Genomic DNA, 17,287 nt, shown 5'->3' on the forward strand with positions numbered 1-17,287 from the left:
GGAAAGCAGAGAAAAACCATAATAGAAGACTAGAAAGTGCACTGTGTTCAGCCATATAGGGTACAGCTGAAGGACCATGACCTCTTAAATATCAACACTTTTCTGAGTGTTGGGAATTGAACCCCAGGGCCTCACGCATGCTAGGCAAGTGCTCTACCACTGAGCTACAGGCCTGGACCACAGAACCTTTACAAAGGAGAAATGACTGGGAGTAACAGAATTCTTCTCTTCAAATATAATGGGAAATATATGCTATGGGTGAAGAAGGGAAGCAGCAGTTAAAATTAACTTCATTAAATGGAAGTTTAAAGGGAAGAATTCATCATAAAAGTAGAGTTGTTTGTTGCCAGAGGGGTACAAAGATTAATTAGGAGGCTCTGGAAAGGAATGTCCACCCTGTCCTTCAGGACTTCAAAGTAACAGTGGACAGCCAGCCATCAAAAGTATTCAAAGAAGTCATATTGAACAAACGTACTTACCTCTCTCTCCTTCCAAAATCCTACTATGATATTATAAAGAGATTTGATGTATTTTGTTTTTTAGCACATGGTGCACACCTGTAATCCCAGGTACTCAGAAGGCTAATGTAAACATAGTGAGACCCTGTCTGAAAAAAATAAATGAACGAAAGCACAATGACAAAGAGAATAGGAAATGATGTAAGAGTTACAAAAGAAGCTGAGATACAGATAGATGGATAGTTCCAAGTTCAATGACCCAAGAAAGTGGAATCCTAAACTGGGAGTTGGCAACAGTAAGGAGCAAGCTGCTTTACACTGCAGGAATTGGTAGCAACAAGTTCTGTTGAAAGTGGAGCTGATTAGTGAAAAGTCTGTTTTAGAAAGCAATTAGTAATTACTGGATAAATACTGATTTTTTTTTTTGGTACCGGGATCAAATTAAAATTTTTATTGTAAATGCTGATCTTAAAAATATATATATAAATGCTGATCTTCAGGAGTCGCCAGGTGGTTTTTCTGAGACAGGGTCTCACTACGTAGTTCAATCTGGCCTGGAACTCACTATGTAGTCCAGGCTGGTCTTGAATTCAGTGATCTTCCTCCCAAGGGCTGGGATTGTAAGCATACACCACCGCGCCTGGTGAGAGTTTTGTTTTTGAGATGAAAGGATGATAGTATTGTTGTTGTTGTTGTTTTTAAGAGTTCTTACCTCTTAGAAATACATAATAGTTTATTTATAGATAAAATGATGTTAAGATATTCTTCAAAATAATTTGGATGGGAAAAGAAGAAACAGGTGAGATCAAATAAAATTGGCCCTGAGTTGGTAATTATTGAAACTGGTTAATAGGTATGTGGGAGTCATTCTATGTTAACCTTTACCATCTTATATTTAAATTTTTTCACAGAGAAAAAAGGCAGATTCCCCTCTTCAATTTTTGGTAGATTCTCTAGAGAGGACTGACTAGGAAGTACCAGACACATCTGAAAGTGAGAATGCCATACTAAAAGCAGGGGGCTTGATGTTTACTTGCTACGTTTATAGATTCCCCAGGGCTCCCAGAATGTTAGCAGACAGTCTCATTACCTTCTAGGCAGGAGACTGGAAAAGTCTCCTCTGAGGAGCCTGGTGAGACCAAGGGAACAGACCTATAGATCCTGACATGGGAATTTCCCAATAAAAGGGCCCAATCAACTCATCTTCCACAGAAGTTCCCCAGTGGACAAACCAGGCACATACAGCATCCAGGGTTTTCATCCCTTTTTGTGTGTGTGATACTGAGGATTAAACCCAGGGCCTTCTCCCTGAGCTACCTTTCTAGCCCTTTTTATTTTTTAATGAGACAGCGCGCGTTTCACCGAGTTGTTTGAGCCGGGCTTGAATGTGACATCTTCCTGCCTCAGCCTCCCAGAGTGTTTGGATTACAGGTATGTGCCACCATGCCTGGTTCCTAATTCCCCCACCCTGCCACCCCACCTGCACATTTTTCCCCCCCTTTTGTGATCCTGGAGATTGAACTCAGGGCCTTATGCATGCAAGGTAAGCACTCTACCACTGACTAAGCCCAGCCCATAATCCTTAATTCTCTAACAAGTGGATAGCCCAGAACCACTAAACATTTGAGAAAAGCCTTAATATTAAACACAGGGCAAAAAGGGCTGGGGATTTAGGTCAGTGGTGGAACACTTGCCTAGCATGCATGAGGCCATTTGTTCAACCCTCAGCACTGCAAAGAAGAAAAAAGAAACATAGAAAAAGCAACTAGGAGAAAAGAAAGACTACGTATGGAGAAGAAAACTTCAAAAGGATGATCAACATTTTCAGAGAAATGTTTAAAAAGATTTTTTTTTTGGTACTGGAGATCAAACTCAGGACCTTGCACTTGCAAGGCAGGCGCAGTACCACTAAGCTAAATCCCCGGCCCTTAAAAAGATACTTTTTTTTTTTTGGTACCAGGGATCGAACTCAGGTCTTTGTGCTTGCACAGCAGGGGGCGAAACCACTGAGCTAAATCCCTGGCCCCAAAAAGATATTCTTAATATGAGCTTTACTGAGGTATATAATTCACTTACCATAAAGTTCACCCTATTAAAATGAACAATACAGTAGGTCTTGGTATATTCAGAGTTATGCCACCACCATCACCAGTATGTGATTAAAAAAAAAAAGACACTGCAACCATGAAAGGACCAGGATACTATTACTAAAAAGAGGATATTGAGAAACAATTTAAATGGTTTTAAAATTAAAATATCACCAAAACATAAAAATCTCATTAGGAAGGTTGAAAGGTCAAGTTAACTAAAGGGTCCAGAAAGTAGAGAAAAACAACAAAACGTTAGAAATTGGAAGAGACAAAAGAAGGAAAATTAGAGGACTGGTCCAGGAAGTCCAACTTCCAAGTACTATAACGTGAATTTGAGAAAGATGGAACATGGAAAATGCAGGAGAGGAAATCATAATAGTTATGGTTCAAGATAAAATTCCCCAAACTGAAGGATGTGAATTTGGAGACTGAAGGAGCTAAATAATCTATACAACAGAAGAGGACATATCATGGAATTTTATAACAATGAGGGGAAAGAAAAATTCCTACACACAGAGAACAGAAAGCGTCCTCATAAAAGGTCTCAGAGTGAATGGACTCAGAGGAATTCAGTAGTCACCATGGAAGGCAGAGGGCAATGACAGCAATGGCTTAACATTCTTGAGGGGTTCTAAACCCAAAGTCAATACTCAGCCAAAATGCAAGACTAAAAACACACCATTTGCTGGGTGTGGAGGCACACACCTATAATCCCAGCACTCAGGAGGCTGAGACAGGAGGATTGGAGCAAGTTTGAGGCCAGCCTGCACTACATAGTGAGTTCAAGACCAGCCTGCACTACATAGTGAGACCCTGTCAGAAACAAACAAGCAAACAAGAAAGAAAAAGTTAAGCACAACAAAACATAAGAAGTAAGGGAGGAAGTGGCACAGAAGCATAGTATCTATCCATCTTGAGGTGCAGTGGTATGAATACTACAGTCAGGTAATACTTCCCAGCCTTTCAATATTATAGTATACTGAGGAAATAATATTTGTATGACTCAAGATCCAAGGAAGTAGCACAGCTGTAGCCCATTTGGTTGGAAATGATAGGTGGATTAGGAAACTGAATTACTGTTTGAGTACATGCTAGATTCCAGGTACTGTGCAAAACATTTTAAGCATATGTCATTAATTTCTCATAATGATACTATTAATGCTTCATTTCATAGCTGTACAGAGAGGTTGGGAAACTTGCCTGAGGTTTTACAGCTGGTATTGAATCAAGGCTCCAAGATTCAGTTCTCCTTCCTTTGATCAGAAATCCTTTGGGATTCTTTTTAGTCTAGAATCCACATGCTTAAAACCTCTTACCTCTAGCCCTTTCTTCCACCCACAGTCTACAGAATTTGCACAGAATTTGACTCTGTACCTGCTGCCCAGGTTAACTCCTATCAACCCTATGAGTGTGCCTTGCTCTCTCTAAATCTCAAAGTGGCACTCAAGTCCTAGTTCCAAGAAAACTTCTATACTTTCAGGTGCTACCAGCAACTCCAACTGCTGTCTGGCTCACAGCTTCCCATGCAATTCCTAGTGTGTATCATGAATATATATAAGCAAGACTACAAAATTGATGATATTCTTGTTATTTTTAATATATTCTGTTGATTACAATAGTTTTACTAACAGCTTTCCCCCCAAAATATGTAATTTCCTAGCACTCCATAATTATCCTTAAAGAAATGTTTGGTTACTTAATATCTACCTTGTTTTATGGGACTTCACACAGCAATTCATTCAACACTGAGAAGCAGCCATTATACATATACCTAAGGTTGTGGATACAAAGACGAACAGGGCATAGTCTTTGCCTTCTGGAAACCTTAGCCTAAAAGATCAGTAAATCAAGAGCAACAGTGTAATAAACGTGATAATTATAACAACAGAAGCTAACACCATAAACTACTATAGAAGCTAACATTTACTGAGCACTTACTACACACCATGTGTAGTTCTAAGTACTTCACATGGACTAATTCAACTTCACTCAACAACCCCCAAAATAGGTACTATCTTTTTACTAGTGAAAAGCAGAGAGGTATTTTTTTCAAAGTCACATGGTTAGTACTGGTTAATAATGGTGCTTGGATTTGAAACCTGTTCTATCTGAGTCTAGACCTCACACTATCAACCACAGGCCAACTGACAGTGCAGAGACCAGAAGCCCAAGAGGGAATGGGGCATTCAGGGAAAATGATTTAGAGAAAGCAGCCCTAAAACTGAGCTTAAATAAATAACTAGGAGTTCATAAGCATAAGAAAAGGAAGAAGCCAGCCCAGGTAGAGGGGGCACAGTGTGAATACAGATATGGAGTACACGGCAGATGGTGCAGATGATAAACTACCTGCTGTGGCTGGAAAGGAAGCAGGGGTAGTAGTTGAAGAGATGGACAGAGTTCAGAATAAAGAAATTCTAGAAGACCGGGTGAGGAACTCAGATACTACAGTAAGGGTACTCTGGGGCCACTGGGGAATATTAAGGGTTGAGAGGGTGAATCATCCCAGATCCATAAAGACCCTCATATTGGAATGGACCTACGAATCTCTTAAAGCCTTTGTGTTTCTCCAGTGTCTCTGTAAGTGGTCAGCTACCTTTTGTTAAATAAATCAGTGATGAAAAGCTCATGTCCCTTGGTAAGTTCTAACAGCAATAACTCTCTTTCCCTACAAGGAATGGAAATCTGACTCCCAGAAGTTACCACTCCGCGGGATAACTCAGACCACATCTGACTCATGTACCCCTCAGACCACTGGTAGCAGTGATCGTGTCTTCTGAGTCTCCCCCCACCCCTCCATTCCTTCAGCCAGTTCTCATTTGGAATGGTTTTAGACTCACCTCACTGTAGTTGCTCCCTTCTGGCTCCCTGTAGTTTCCCAGTAAAATTCAGAGCAGTACTTCTCAAGTTTTACTGGCTGATTCACCATAAGAGTATATTTAGTTGTATTATAAGGAACACAGTATACATATATTTGTATAAAAGTTTCATGAAACAATGCAACTTTCTTTCATCAAATATGATGTACTCTGGTATTTTCTATTCCTCTCTATTCTGCTTCATTGTTTTTAAACATGTAAGACTTACTTCATAGATTTCCAACCCACTAACAGGGTAGTTTGAAACATACTGCTTTGGAGGGTAAGGCCAAAAAATTCAACCAAGTGTAGATTATACACTAGGTATAATCTAATAGTATGAAATGGAACAAGTCTACAGTTTGCCTCTCTAAAAACTAATGAACCCAACATCCACCTCCATGCTGTTGGTACCCTGATCTGCTGTACTCTTCTTTTCCTCATGATTCAGCCTTCCTCCAACAACACCTTCCCACTAGTGCTCTGCCATCCACATGGTAACTAATCAGGCAGCACCCAAATGCAGGCATTATGGCAGGGATCACGTGGAGAGATGAGAAGTGTAACGGGATCAGACTGAGAGGAAACCTGCATTAGAGTGTGGTGCCAGATTTACCACTTACACGGTGTGACACTTGGGACAAGCTTTGGTCCTCCCTAAGTCTCAATTCCTCATCTTGCTCAACCTTTCTTCCCCATAGCTTGTTGTATGAATCCAAAGGACCACAAACAAAGCCAGGTGTGGTGGCGCATGCCTGTAATCTCAGCACTCGGGAGGCTGAGGCAGGAGGAACACTGAGAGTTCGAGGCCTGCCTGGGCTACATAGTGAGTTCAAGGCCAGCTTGAACTGCACAGCGAGACCTTGTCTCAAAAAACCAAAAACCAAATCAAACCAAAACAACAACAACGAAAACCAAAACACAAAGGATCATGAATAAGATAATACAAAGTAAACTATAAAAAAACTGTTACTACAATCTAGTTAGACTGTAGTATGGTTCCATATTACAGATAAAAGTGGGCTGACTGGCTGCAGATTTCCATCCATGCACATTGGCCTGAAGACAGCATGAGGTAGCATGAGGGTTCAGACACTCATCTAGTCTTGTTTAACTTTCTTAACCATTACCAAGATAAGACTGCATTGCAGGTACAGGGATTTAGCTCAGTGGTGCTGCGCCTGCCTGGCAAGTGCAAAGTCCTGAGTAACGAGAGAAAAAAAAAAAAAAGACTGCATTGCATACATGAGAATGAAGACCAATATCATCAAGACCAATATCATCACAGACCAGCACTGTGGGCTTAGACCAGCAGAACGCAATGCACTGGCGTAGGTATGATGACAGCATGCTGGATCAATTTAAGAGAAACACACTCCATCACGAGTCAAAACATCTGGATCTAGTCCCAGTTTCACCATTTGTTGACTGGGTAGATCACTTATCCATTTGAGGCCTCAGTTTGCTCATCTGTAAGACTCACGTTCCTAGTCTAAGAATTTAAATCATTGTCACACCACAGCTGTAGTAAACATCATCAGAGAAAAATAACACTGCCCATTACACCATTTATGAAAATTTAGTGTGCCAGGCACTATTCTAGATGCTTTACATGAACTAACACATTAATCCTGACACAAATGACATAAGGTAGAAGCCACTGAGACACAGCATGGTCAAGTAAGGTAACTAATGTCACCTGGCTTGAGAACAGTGGAACTAGGATTTGCTCACAAGCAGGTTAGCTCCTGAGTCAATTCTCAAGCCCAGTCTAAAGAAAAGCAGAATGGGCAGACTCATAAAACATAAAGTCATCGGCACCATTAACAGGCTAACTACATATCCAGTCAGGATGCTATGAACAGGAGGAAGGAAGATGTGTTCAAGCAATGATTAACAAGGTCCCTACCAGCTCAGATTTTCAACTGTGTGCCAAAGGAGTATCATTCCCAAGGTGCTTGCATTCATTCTCTCTCTCTCCTCAATATATCTGCATGTCCCTTGCCTTTTAACTGAAATATCCCTTTCTTCCTTTGCCAAGCAAATTCTTCCATCCTCTCATGTCTTGGTTCAGTGAAGCCTTTCTCAAATGTCACACTACTGCTAAGTGCATGGCCCTACAAAGTAGAAAGGGGTTAGGATGGAGCAAAGGGCTATCTGAATCATGCCTTAGGTGGGCTTGAAGTCAGCCGGATGAGGGTGCCAAAGTGGGAAATCTTGAAGAATAAGAGATGGAAGATCCATATTCAGGATAAGGCAAGTGTCCTACCAGTTAGCAAGGGACTTATTCAATGAGGCAGACACAGATAAGATCGAGAGTGAATCAGGTTGACCTGTGGGCTCCAATCCATTCAGAGGATATATATTTTGGGCAGTGGGGAGCTGAGAGCTATGGACTGACGATAAATAATGCCTGGAGTATGTTGTGATTTTATGGTGTACAACACATACTCTGTCTTAGAAGTGTAGAGAATTACACATGCATAATTCTATTTGCACATTTCTTGGGATCATAGCCATTCCAAATTAGTTGATTAATGCTTATAACACAATGATACCAAGATAGACTTTAAGGCTTTTTTCCAAATTTCTTCTAAAACCCTACAGTGACTAAGAATCATTTTTAGTTTTCACAGAAACTATATTTAACTGTTGCCTCCAATGCCAAGAAATATCTTGTTAGTAAAAGGCTATGGGGGCCAAGGATTTAGCTCAGTGGTTCCACCGCCTGCCTCGTAAGCACAAGGTCCCGAGTTTGATCCCTGGTACTGAAAAAAAAAAAAAAAAAAGGCTATGGACTGATTAAGAAATACTCAATGTGAGATGATGACCGCACCTTAATTTGTAAATCACACTGAGGGTACTACAGGTAGAATGCTTCCTGCGCACTGGCCCCCAGCCAGAATTGTAGCAAGATGATGAACACAAATGAATCAAAATAGCCCTTTCCTCATAGCTGACAGCCCAATGAATTTCACAGTACAGTGAATTAATAAAATAAGACCTGTTCATCTTAAAGTCTCACCGCAAAGCTATGTGCCATCAACCTTGAGCTCAGCATTTTTGTCTGCCCTAAAGCCTTCCTGATTTTCCAGAAGTACACTATATTAAGAGCAAAAAATATCTAATCTCTAGTTTCTGATGACAAACAAGAATTTAATTTTATCACTCTTTCTGTTCCACACAGAAGTGTATTACACATTACTCCCTGTGAGCAAACCAAAAAGTCCTTGTCTCGTTTTTTGGGTTTTTTTTTGGTACCGGGGATTGAACTCGGGACCTTGCGCTTGCGCAGCAGGCAGTGAAACCACTGAGCTAAATCCCTGGCCCAAGAGTCCTTGTCTTGGACCACACCTATCATGAGAAAATGTGTATCATACTATAAAAATGATTACCTTTCAGACTTTGGTCCATAGTACAACTTCAAGAACTTCTTTATGACACCACCTCAAGGCACTAAAGTCACAAGAATGTGAAAGCAAGATAGCTGGGTGGTCAAGGATAGCAATGCAAATTAGGAGACCAAAGAACAAACATGTTATACTTGGAAACTGTTGGCATTAAAATAATCAATCACATACATCAATGATAATCTGCTCTACCATGCTAGCTCTTATAAAAATGAAGGGAAGGGCTACGGATGTAGCTCAGCAGCACAGCACCTGCTTGGCAAACACAAGGTCCTGAGTTTGATCCCCAGTACCAAAAAAAAAGAAAGGAAATAATTCATCATTTTAGTTGCTACTACAAAGATATTTCATTTTTACAAAACCCTTAAACTTGTATCAAAATAGTATAATACACTTTCGGAACTTAGATGTAGAATGAACAATGTAAAATTAAATATGTAAGTATACACAGAAGTATATACTTATTCAAGTCAGTTATGTAGGAGTCATCTTTGATTTCCTTCTCCTTCTAATACTGTATCCATATCCAATATGCCTTCAAGAACTATGCTGAGCCAGGGATGGTGGCACATGCCTGTAATCCCAGCACTTGGGAGGCTAAGGCAGGAGAACTGCCACAAGTTCAGGGCCAGCCTGAATTACATAATGAGACCTTGTCTCAAAAAAACTGAAAAAAAAAAAAAAAAAGAAGAAGAAGAAAAAGGAGGAGGAGGAGGAGGACCGTATATATACGCTACCTTCTGAACTGCTCTCAAAGTTGTCCACTTCACCACTTCATATCTTTTGTCACTCCCTAGCTCTACCCACCAAACCTCTAGACGGTAACAACAGCCTCTTAACTGATCTCTTTGGATTGACTAGACTCTTTCTCCATCTTACTCTCTACAAGATAGCTAGAATCATCATGGTACTTTGCTTAAAACTCTAATTTGCAAATTCCTCAACGGGAATGAATGTCTGGTCCCTGCCTACTCCTCTAGCCTCATTCTCCTTCTCGTACAGTCTATGATCTAGCCATGTGTGCTAAAGACTGCTAACTGTAACCCTGTATTTGCTCTTCTCTTCCACAGTCATTAAATTTTGACTTTTAGCTGAATCTATGGCCACAGAAGAAAGATCTTTTCCTTGGATAGTTAAGCATGGCTAGGTGACTAAATCTGGGCCAGCAGGATGCATGCTATGCCCTTAAAAGCGGGCATGACTCTTTCCCTTTACCCTTTCCCACCTATTGTAATGTAGAAAGTGAAAGCAGGAGGAGGCAACTGGCTCACTAAATGGAAGGTGCCTGTGGAGGCAGAGTGCAGGAGATGGATGAAGCCAAGATCCTGATGACTGGAACCACCACATCTTCCCTGAACTGCCTCCTGGACTTTTACATAAGAAAGCAGCTTCTTTTTTTTTTTGCTTAAATCACGGATACATGGGGATTTGTCTAACCTAAAACATCATTCCAGCCTTCCAAATTCTCCATTTTCTGGGCTTTTGTGGATGCAATTATCTCTACCTGAAAACACTACTCCTGCTCCTTTCACTTTTCAAAACTGGGAGTCAAATGTTACTTTTTTTTTTTTTTTTTGGTACCAGGGATTGAACTCAGGTCCTTGCGCCTGCGCAGAGATGTTACGTTTTTAGGCAAATCTTGCCTGACTCTCTAGATGAGCTTAAAGACTTGTTATTTACCCCTTATGTCTTCCCATATATAACATATAACATATATATTCCCATATATAACATATATATAACACCACACCTTTAATTATTGAATTGTCTCTTCTACCACACCATACACCAAGAGCAAGTATCTGCTTTATCCACTGTCATTCAAATGATTAGCACTTGGTAAATAATTAGCACCCAATAAATATTTGCTCAACTCAATAATGACACAGCCCTTGATTTTCTGGACTGTGCCCCAACAGTTTCTAGGCCTTATATTAAAGGACCTCTATAAAGCTCATCTATAATTCTGTTCCTGTCAGACACTCTTAAAATGTAAATACTGTTTCTCTGCATTTACTTTTTAGACAAATGTGAAAAGTGCCGATTCTTTGAGCAGATCTGAATAGTTTCTTCTACCACTACTTTATAGACTCATCATATGCCTAGGTACTAAATGAAAGTATTATGTATATTCTTGAAATTTAAAAAAATAGAAACTTTTCATTAATATGATCAACATTTTTAAGAGTTGGGATGACTTAAAGGCATTTTAAAGGAAGATAAAAGAAGGATATAAACTACATTATCTGAATATTCTCACCATGTACAGGAAAACATTCAAAAAAGATTTCAAAAGCTTCTGGTTTTAAAGTATACAGAAGCTTTTAATCACATGACAAGGTCTGTTGGTTTACTGATTTGTTTTTGTTTTTGTTTTTTGAGATAGGGTCTTGCTATGTAGTTCAGGCTGGCCTGGACCTGACTAAGCCCAGGCTGGCCTGGAACTCCTGGCAACCCTCCTGCCTCGGCCTCCAGAGTGTGGTAGCATGCCTGGCTTTGGTTTACTGCTTTTTGTACTCACCCTTCACTGACTGAAGATTCTATGTAGTGTATTCATTTTCACAAATTAAACACCTTTTTTGTCATAACATTGTGGAGCTGAAATAGGATCTTTGGAAAGGGTAGTGGAACATTTGTAAAAATCAAGAGGGCTGGGTAATAGTTCCAGATTTGCCATTGAAATGACTCACTGAGTGACCCTGGATCAGTCTTTTCCTAACGCTAAAAGGCAGAATTCAGTACAGATATGAGAGAAACCTGTGTAAGTACAATATTCAGAGGAAACTAGATATTTACCTACCAATTTTCGGTCTTATAAAGATTTAAATGAAAACCAGAACGCTAGTTTTCTCTGAGATGAGACTAGACTGGTTTGTAGAGTATGAGTCATCTCCTTCTACATTTACTGATGCTCACATTGGATTAGGAAGGTGTTCTGCAAAACCCTGTCCAGGCCAGTAAAACAGAATGGCTTTCACTGCCACTCCCTTGATCCTTGAACATCATTTCCATTAAACAGTTTTAGAGTCTGATAAGAAAGCTCCAGAGAGTAACTGATACAGCTTCAACCGCACAAATATCTGAACTATAGTATGAAAAGACATCTCCGCTTCTTTAGCTCTTCAGAGCAACAACAGCCTAGACTGGGCTTTTTCATTTCATCTGTAATAAAGGCTACAGACGTAGAAAGCATCCGGAGTGAACAGGTTAGGCGCATTCCAAAAGGGTCCCGGCAACCCCACGCTTCTATTTTAAGAAGCTGCGGACCCTACCGGTTCCTGCCTAGTTTTTCCAAAACTGCCCACCTCTTAACGCCCTTGGGGGCTTACTGCCCCGTCCCCGCCCCCGAGTCGCCAGTCGGCCCTGACCTCCTCGAACTGCTCGCCCGAACAGCCAGCTCCGCGAGCTTCCAGCAGCTCCCGGAACTGCTCCAGAGTGACGGACTCTTCGCCGCGGCCCAGCCGCTCTTCCAGCCAGCGCAATAGCGCGCCGTGGTGCCTCGATACCAGCGACTCGCAGGGCGGTGAGGGCCGCAACGCAGCCGCTGCCTCTCGCAGCCTGGCCGGTTCCAGCAGTGCGGCGGCGGGCGGCAGTGCTGGGGCCCCAGGGCCCGAGCCGGAGGTCGTTCCCGAGTCGGCCGCCCAGTCCTGGTGTGGACTCCAGCCCTCGGCCCCAGCGGCTGCCGCTTCGTCTTCACTGCTGTTACTCGGAACGTTCCCCATGGGGCCTCCGTCTTGGGTGCAGGTCTGTACCGCCGCCGCCGCCGCCGCCGCCTCCCAGCCTCGACCTGTCAACCTCCGACAGCACCCAGCGGGCGGGGACAGGGAGGAGACGACGGCGGCAGGAGCGACTTCCGGTTTCTTGGCCGTCAAGCGAGGACTGCTGTCGCAATGGCATCGTCAAGCGTACTCCACCAGCTTACGACACCTACAGGAAGACTACCGCAGCAAAGGGTGTAACCCTGAGTTCCCAAGGAGCGCGTCTGTCATAACCTCTACGTCATCCTGCAGACTGCCTTGCCGCCATTTTTGTTGGGGGCGGATAAACTGTAAGGAAAGGTCTTTTACTGTTGCTCCGCTTTCTCAGCATTCCTCCACGTCCGCAAGCTACGCTGAAAAGTATGTGAAAGAGAGCCAAGGAGTGAGCTTTTCGCCAGATTTTGAGTGAGTCGCATTGATGACGTCACGGTCGGCGCCCCCGCCATCTTAGTTTTGGGCAGCGAGGCGGCAACTTTGGAAGTGTGGCTTGGGTGCGGATGTCTTAATGCGGAGACCCTGCGGGCGTGGACCCTTGGTGAGCCTGGCCGTAGGGGCCGTGGCGGTGATAACGTCGTGGCTCCTGGGCTGGTGTGGTTCTTCGGCTGGCTTTCGCCTTTTCATACCCGAGGAACTGTCCCGCTACCGCGGCGGCCCGGGAGATCCGGGTCTCTACTTGGCATTGCTTGGCCGTGTCTACGACGTGTCCTCTGGCCGGAGGCACTACGAACCTGGAGCCCACTATAGCGGCTTCGCAGGTATTAGAGAGGCCACTCAGGCCTTTTCCACCTGCTCGGGTCTGTAGCCCCCTGCACCGCCTTCTTTATTTATTCACCTGTTTCCCAGACCACCACGTTTGTCCTACTCCCGTGGCGGACTGGACTCGATTGCACCATTCTTATGATCTCGCTGGGCGGGACTATGGCCAGCTACTTTCGACCTGTACCCTCCCTCCACCGCTCTGCGTGACCTATGCTTGAGAAGCGTATCTTTTGTCTCGTTACCTAATACCCAGAGTTGGGAGCCTGAGGAAGTTTTGTGCAAGACTTACTGCAGGGCCTTCACGGCTCACAGTTCCCTACCTTCACAGTTCTCTTAATTTCAGCCACCACTATATGTCGTGACCCAAAATACCCTTCTTGCCATCCCAGGTTTTTTCTAAAAAGGTAAGGTATCTGTTTGGTTTGTGTGTTGTGATTTCCAGTACAAAGGCACTCATGTGCCTTTTTAAAAAAAGACTAAAGCTAGAGCTCAGGAAAAGGGGTCCTTTAAGCCCTTTAATACTTAGAATCATGGTGGCATATGCCTGTCGCTCAGCAACTCAGATGGCTGCACGAGTTCAAGACCAGACTAGGAGTTCACGACCAGCGTGGGCAGTATAGTGAGACCTTATCTCAAAAAAAAAAAAAAAAAAAAAAAGACATGGCCTCAAACAATTTTAATTTTTTTTCTACCGTTCCCATTTTACTCCTGAGGAGATTGAAAAATGTTATTTGCCTAAAGCTTTCATAACTAAGCAGTTACAGGACCAGAATCACCAGCCTAGTCCTAGATACTGCCTTAGCAGTGGAAACCAAATGAAAACAAAAAGTGTTGGAGGGAAAAGGTGAGGCAGAAAGCTTAAGGTCAGTGACTAGGCTGATAATAAATAAGCATCTTCCACTTTACATTCTCTTAGGGGAATTGGGAAACTGCCTCTGGCACTTAAACACAAGTCACTTCCTTCTCTCCAAGCTACTTAAAGTGTCCAGCTGGGGAAGGAACTAAACCAGGCCTACAGTGAGTTAAAAGCGCCGCTGGGACTGGGGCCAAGGTTTTTTTGTACCTACCAGTTGAGAGCATTTTTGGTACCCTGTCCTGCCACATGCTGGTTCGCAGGACAGCTGTATGGATGTATGCACAAATATGGGCATAACTCTTACATTTATGGGATGATATCAGCAATGTGCCCTCCTGTCTACTGAGTTCCTGTGTGCCAGGTTTTCGTTAGACATCTGTTTATTGACCAGTACCATGTGTCTTACCTTGTGCTAGGTGCTGAAGAGTAAGAAATGTCTCTAGGTGTGTTCATTTATTTGTTCATTCAGTCAGTGTTTTTCATTTCTTTTTGTGTGTTGTACTAGAAATTGAATTCAGGGTCTTGTGCATACTAGGCAAGCGCTCTAACATTAAGATGTAGTGGACCCCCAAAATTCACGGGGGGTTAGGTTCCTAAAGCAACTGTGAATTGTGAAAAACCACGAATTTCAAATATGGTCAGAAAAATGCCTATGAATGTCTATTTTTATAGTTTAAACCCTAAATATGTTATGTCTCATGCGGTTATATAATTTAATAAAATACTGTGTTAATAAAGCCTTGGGAGGTGCAGGACATTTTGGCATCATCTTAGGGATCTTAGGGCTTTAAGAAGAGCAAAACCGAGAATACTTGAGATAGCTACGCACAGTATAGCACCTGTACCTGTACCTGTGGGAATGCTGAGGTGGAGATAGGTTACAGGGCAGCAGCCAGTCAGCAGCAATGAGAACTGAATAATGCTATCGGATTGGCTATTTGCAAACCTCTCACCAAGATACAACTTCAGAAGAGAGGATATTTGCAGTTTCTGTGAAATTTTGTGGGTTTCCACAAACAATTATTAGGTTTTAAGGAAAAATGAATGACTGAGGCTGTGATCTCTGAAACATGACTTCATGGAGGTATAATGTACATGTCTAGGCTTTAAATTTTTTTAAAATTTTGAAACAGGGTCTAAGTTGTCCATGCTGGTCACAAACTTGCAATACTCCTGCCTCAGCCTCAGCAGTAGCCAGGATTACATGAGTGTGCCACCATGCCCAGCTACTTTTATTGAAAAGCAATTCATAGAAAATTTTTTTTTCTTTTTTTTTGGTACCAGGGATCAAACTCGGGACCTTGCACTTGCAAGGCAGGCTGTGGCACCACCGAGCTAAATCCCTGGCCGTGCTTTTTTTTGAAACAGGGTTTTGCTGTTCTTCAGGGTGGCCTTGAACTTATGGTAATCATCATGCCTTAGCCCCTTGGTGCTGGGATTACAGGTGTGCACCACCATGTTTGGCTAATTTGCCCTTTTAAAGTATACTTTAAAAATATAATCAGAAACTTTGATAAACACCACCACTATCTAATTCGAGAATATTATCATCTCAAAAAAATAACTCCATATCTAATAGCAGTCCCAGCCCCTAGTAACTCCCATGTACTTTCTGCTTCTAGACATTTGCCCATTCTGGGCATTTTATGTAAATAACATAGTATATATTTTGTGTAGGGTTTCTTTTTCTTCACATAATGTTTTAAGGCTCATCCATAATTATTCATATTTTATTCCTTTTTTTTTTTTTTAAGTTAGGATCTCACTGTCTAGACCAGGCTGGCCTTGAACTCGAAATCCTCCAGCCTCAGCTTCTTGAGTGCTGGGATTACAGGCATGTGCCACCATGCCCAGGACTTCATTCCTTTTTATGGCTAATTTCTATTCTATTGTATAGTTATATCACAATTTGTCTACATTTCAGTTGATGGCCTTTAGGGTTATTTCTACTTTTTGCTTGTTATAGATAATGCTGCTATAAATATTAGTGTGTAAGGATTTTTGTGAATATATGGTTTTAGTTCTCATTGGTATAGACCTAGAAGTGGAATTGCTGGGTCATCTGGTAACTCTGTTTAACTTTTTAGTAAACTGCTGAACTCTCTTCTGAAGTGGCTGCACCATTGTATATTCCCACCAGGAATATATTAGAGTTTCAATTCCTCCACACACATCCTCACCAAAATTTTTTAAGTTCTTTTTTTAATTTTAGTTGGTTTGAAGTCATATTTTATTATGGTCTTGATTATTTTGATCAGGTACAGTTTATCTGTTTTTTCTTTGTACAATCAAAATCACAAAAATTTATACTTTTTTTTTTGAGACAGATCTTACTATGTAGTTCAGGCTGGCCTTGAACTCACTATATAGTCCAAGCTGGCCTTGAACTCATGCCAATCCTCCTGCCTCAGCCTCTCGAGTATTGAAATTACAGGCATGTGCCAACATACCTGGGTATACCTGTTTTATAATTTTAGTTGAAATATTCAGGTCTTAGATCTATTTTGAGTTAAATTTTATATATGGTATGAGATAAGGGTCTAAATTCATTCCTTTGAATGTGGCTCTTCCATTGCCTCCGTATCATTTGTTGAAAAAAACTTCTTTCACTGAATTGACATGGCACCCTTCTTAAAGATCAGTTGGCTAGGGCTGGGTATTTAGCTCAGTGGCACCGCACCTGCCTTGCAACTGCAAAGTCCTGAGTTCGATCCCCAATACCAAAAAAAAAAAAAAAATCAGTTGGCTATAAATGTATAGGTTTCATTCCTCGAGTACTTGTTGAGCATTTACTAAAGGTCAGGCATTGTACCAGATACTAGGGAATCAATATTAAATAAATTTGGTGCTTTCTTTTTCCTGATAAAACTTAACAGACTAGCCAGGTACAGTGGGTCATACTTGTAATGATAGTTAATAAGGAAGCTGAACCCCATTTGGGCAACTTGGTGAGATGTAGCTCAATGGTAGAGTGCTCCTGGATTTAATCCCCAGTGCTACCAAGTAAATAAATAAATAAATAAAAAACAGACTGCCCCCCCCAAAGACCAGCTAGGTATGGTGGCACAAGCCTGTAATCCCATCACATGGGAGGCTGAGGC

The 17,287-nt window shown here is 41.9% G+C and overlaps 2 protein-coding genes across 13 annotated transcripts in view; one reads left to right on the top strand and one right to left on the bottom strand.

The window, feature by feature from the left end:
* Zzef1 (zinc finger ZZ-type and EF-hand domain containing 1) overlaps positions 1 to 12,668 on the bottom strand; it is a 140,751-nt gene extending 128,083 nt beyond the window's left edge. For all 4 annotated transcript variants that reach the window (XM_013076794.3, XM_013076795.3, XM_013076793.3 and 1 more), the window contains exon 1: positions 12,182 to 12,668. In XM_013076794.3, coding sequence (XP_012932248.1) covers positions 12,182 to 12,535 — 354 coding nt within the window. In that variant the 5' untranslated portion in view covers positions 12,536 to 12,668. The remainder of the gene's footprint in view (positions 1 to 12,181) is intronic.
* Positions 12,669 to 12,789: 121 nt separating this feature from the next.
* Positions 12,790 to 17,287, top strand: part of Cyb5d2 (cytochrome b5 domain containing 2) — a 29,120-nt gene continuing 24,622 nt past the window's right edge. For 3 of the 9 annotated variants that reach the window (XR_015443300.1, XR_015443301.1, XM_004857237.4), the window contains exon 1: positions 12,851 to 13,326. Coding sequence is in view for 7 of the 9 variants with exons in the window: in XM_004857237.4 (XP_004857294.1) it covers positions 13,077 to 13,326 (250 nt within the window). In the remaining 2 variants the exon portion in view is untranslated. Of the gene's footprint in view, positions 13,327 to 17,287 lie in introns of all 9 variants that reach the window. The other 6 variants (XM_087192003.1, XM_087192005.1, XM_087192004.1 and 3 more) reach the window with 5 other exon arrangements.

The sequence above is a fragment of the Heterocephalus glaber genome, unplaced genomic scaffold (genome assembly GCF_053883595.1).
Source record: "Heterocephalus glaber isolate CG9 unplaced genomic scaffold, H.glaber_assembly_v1.0 deba00001564, whole genome shotgun sequence".
Classification (NCBI taxonomy): Eukaryota; Metazoa; Chordata; class Mammalia; order Rodentia; family Bathyergidae; genus Heterocephalus; species Heterocephalus glaber.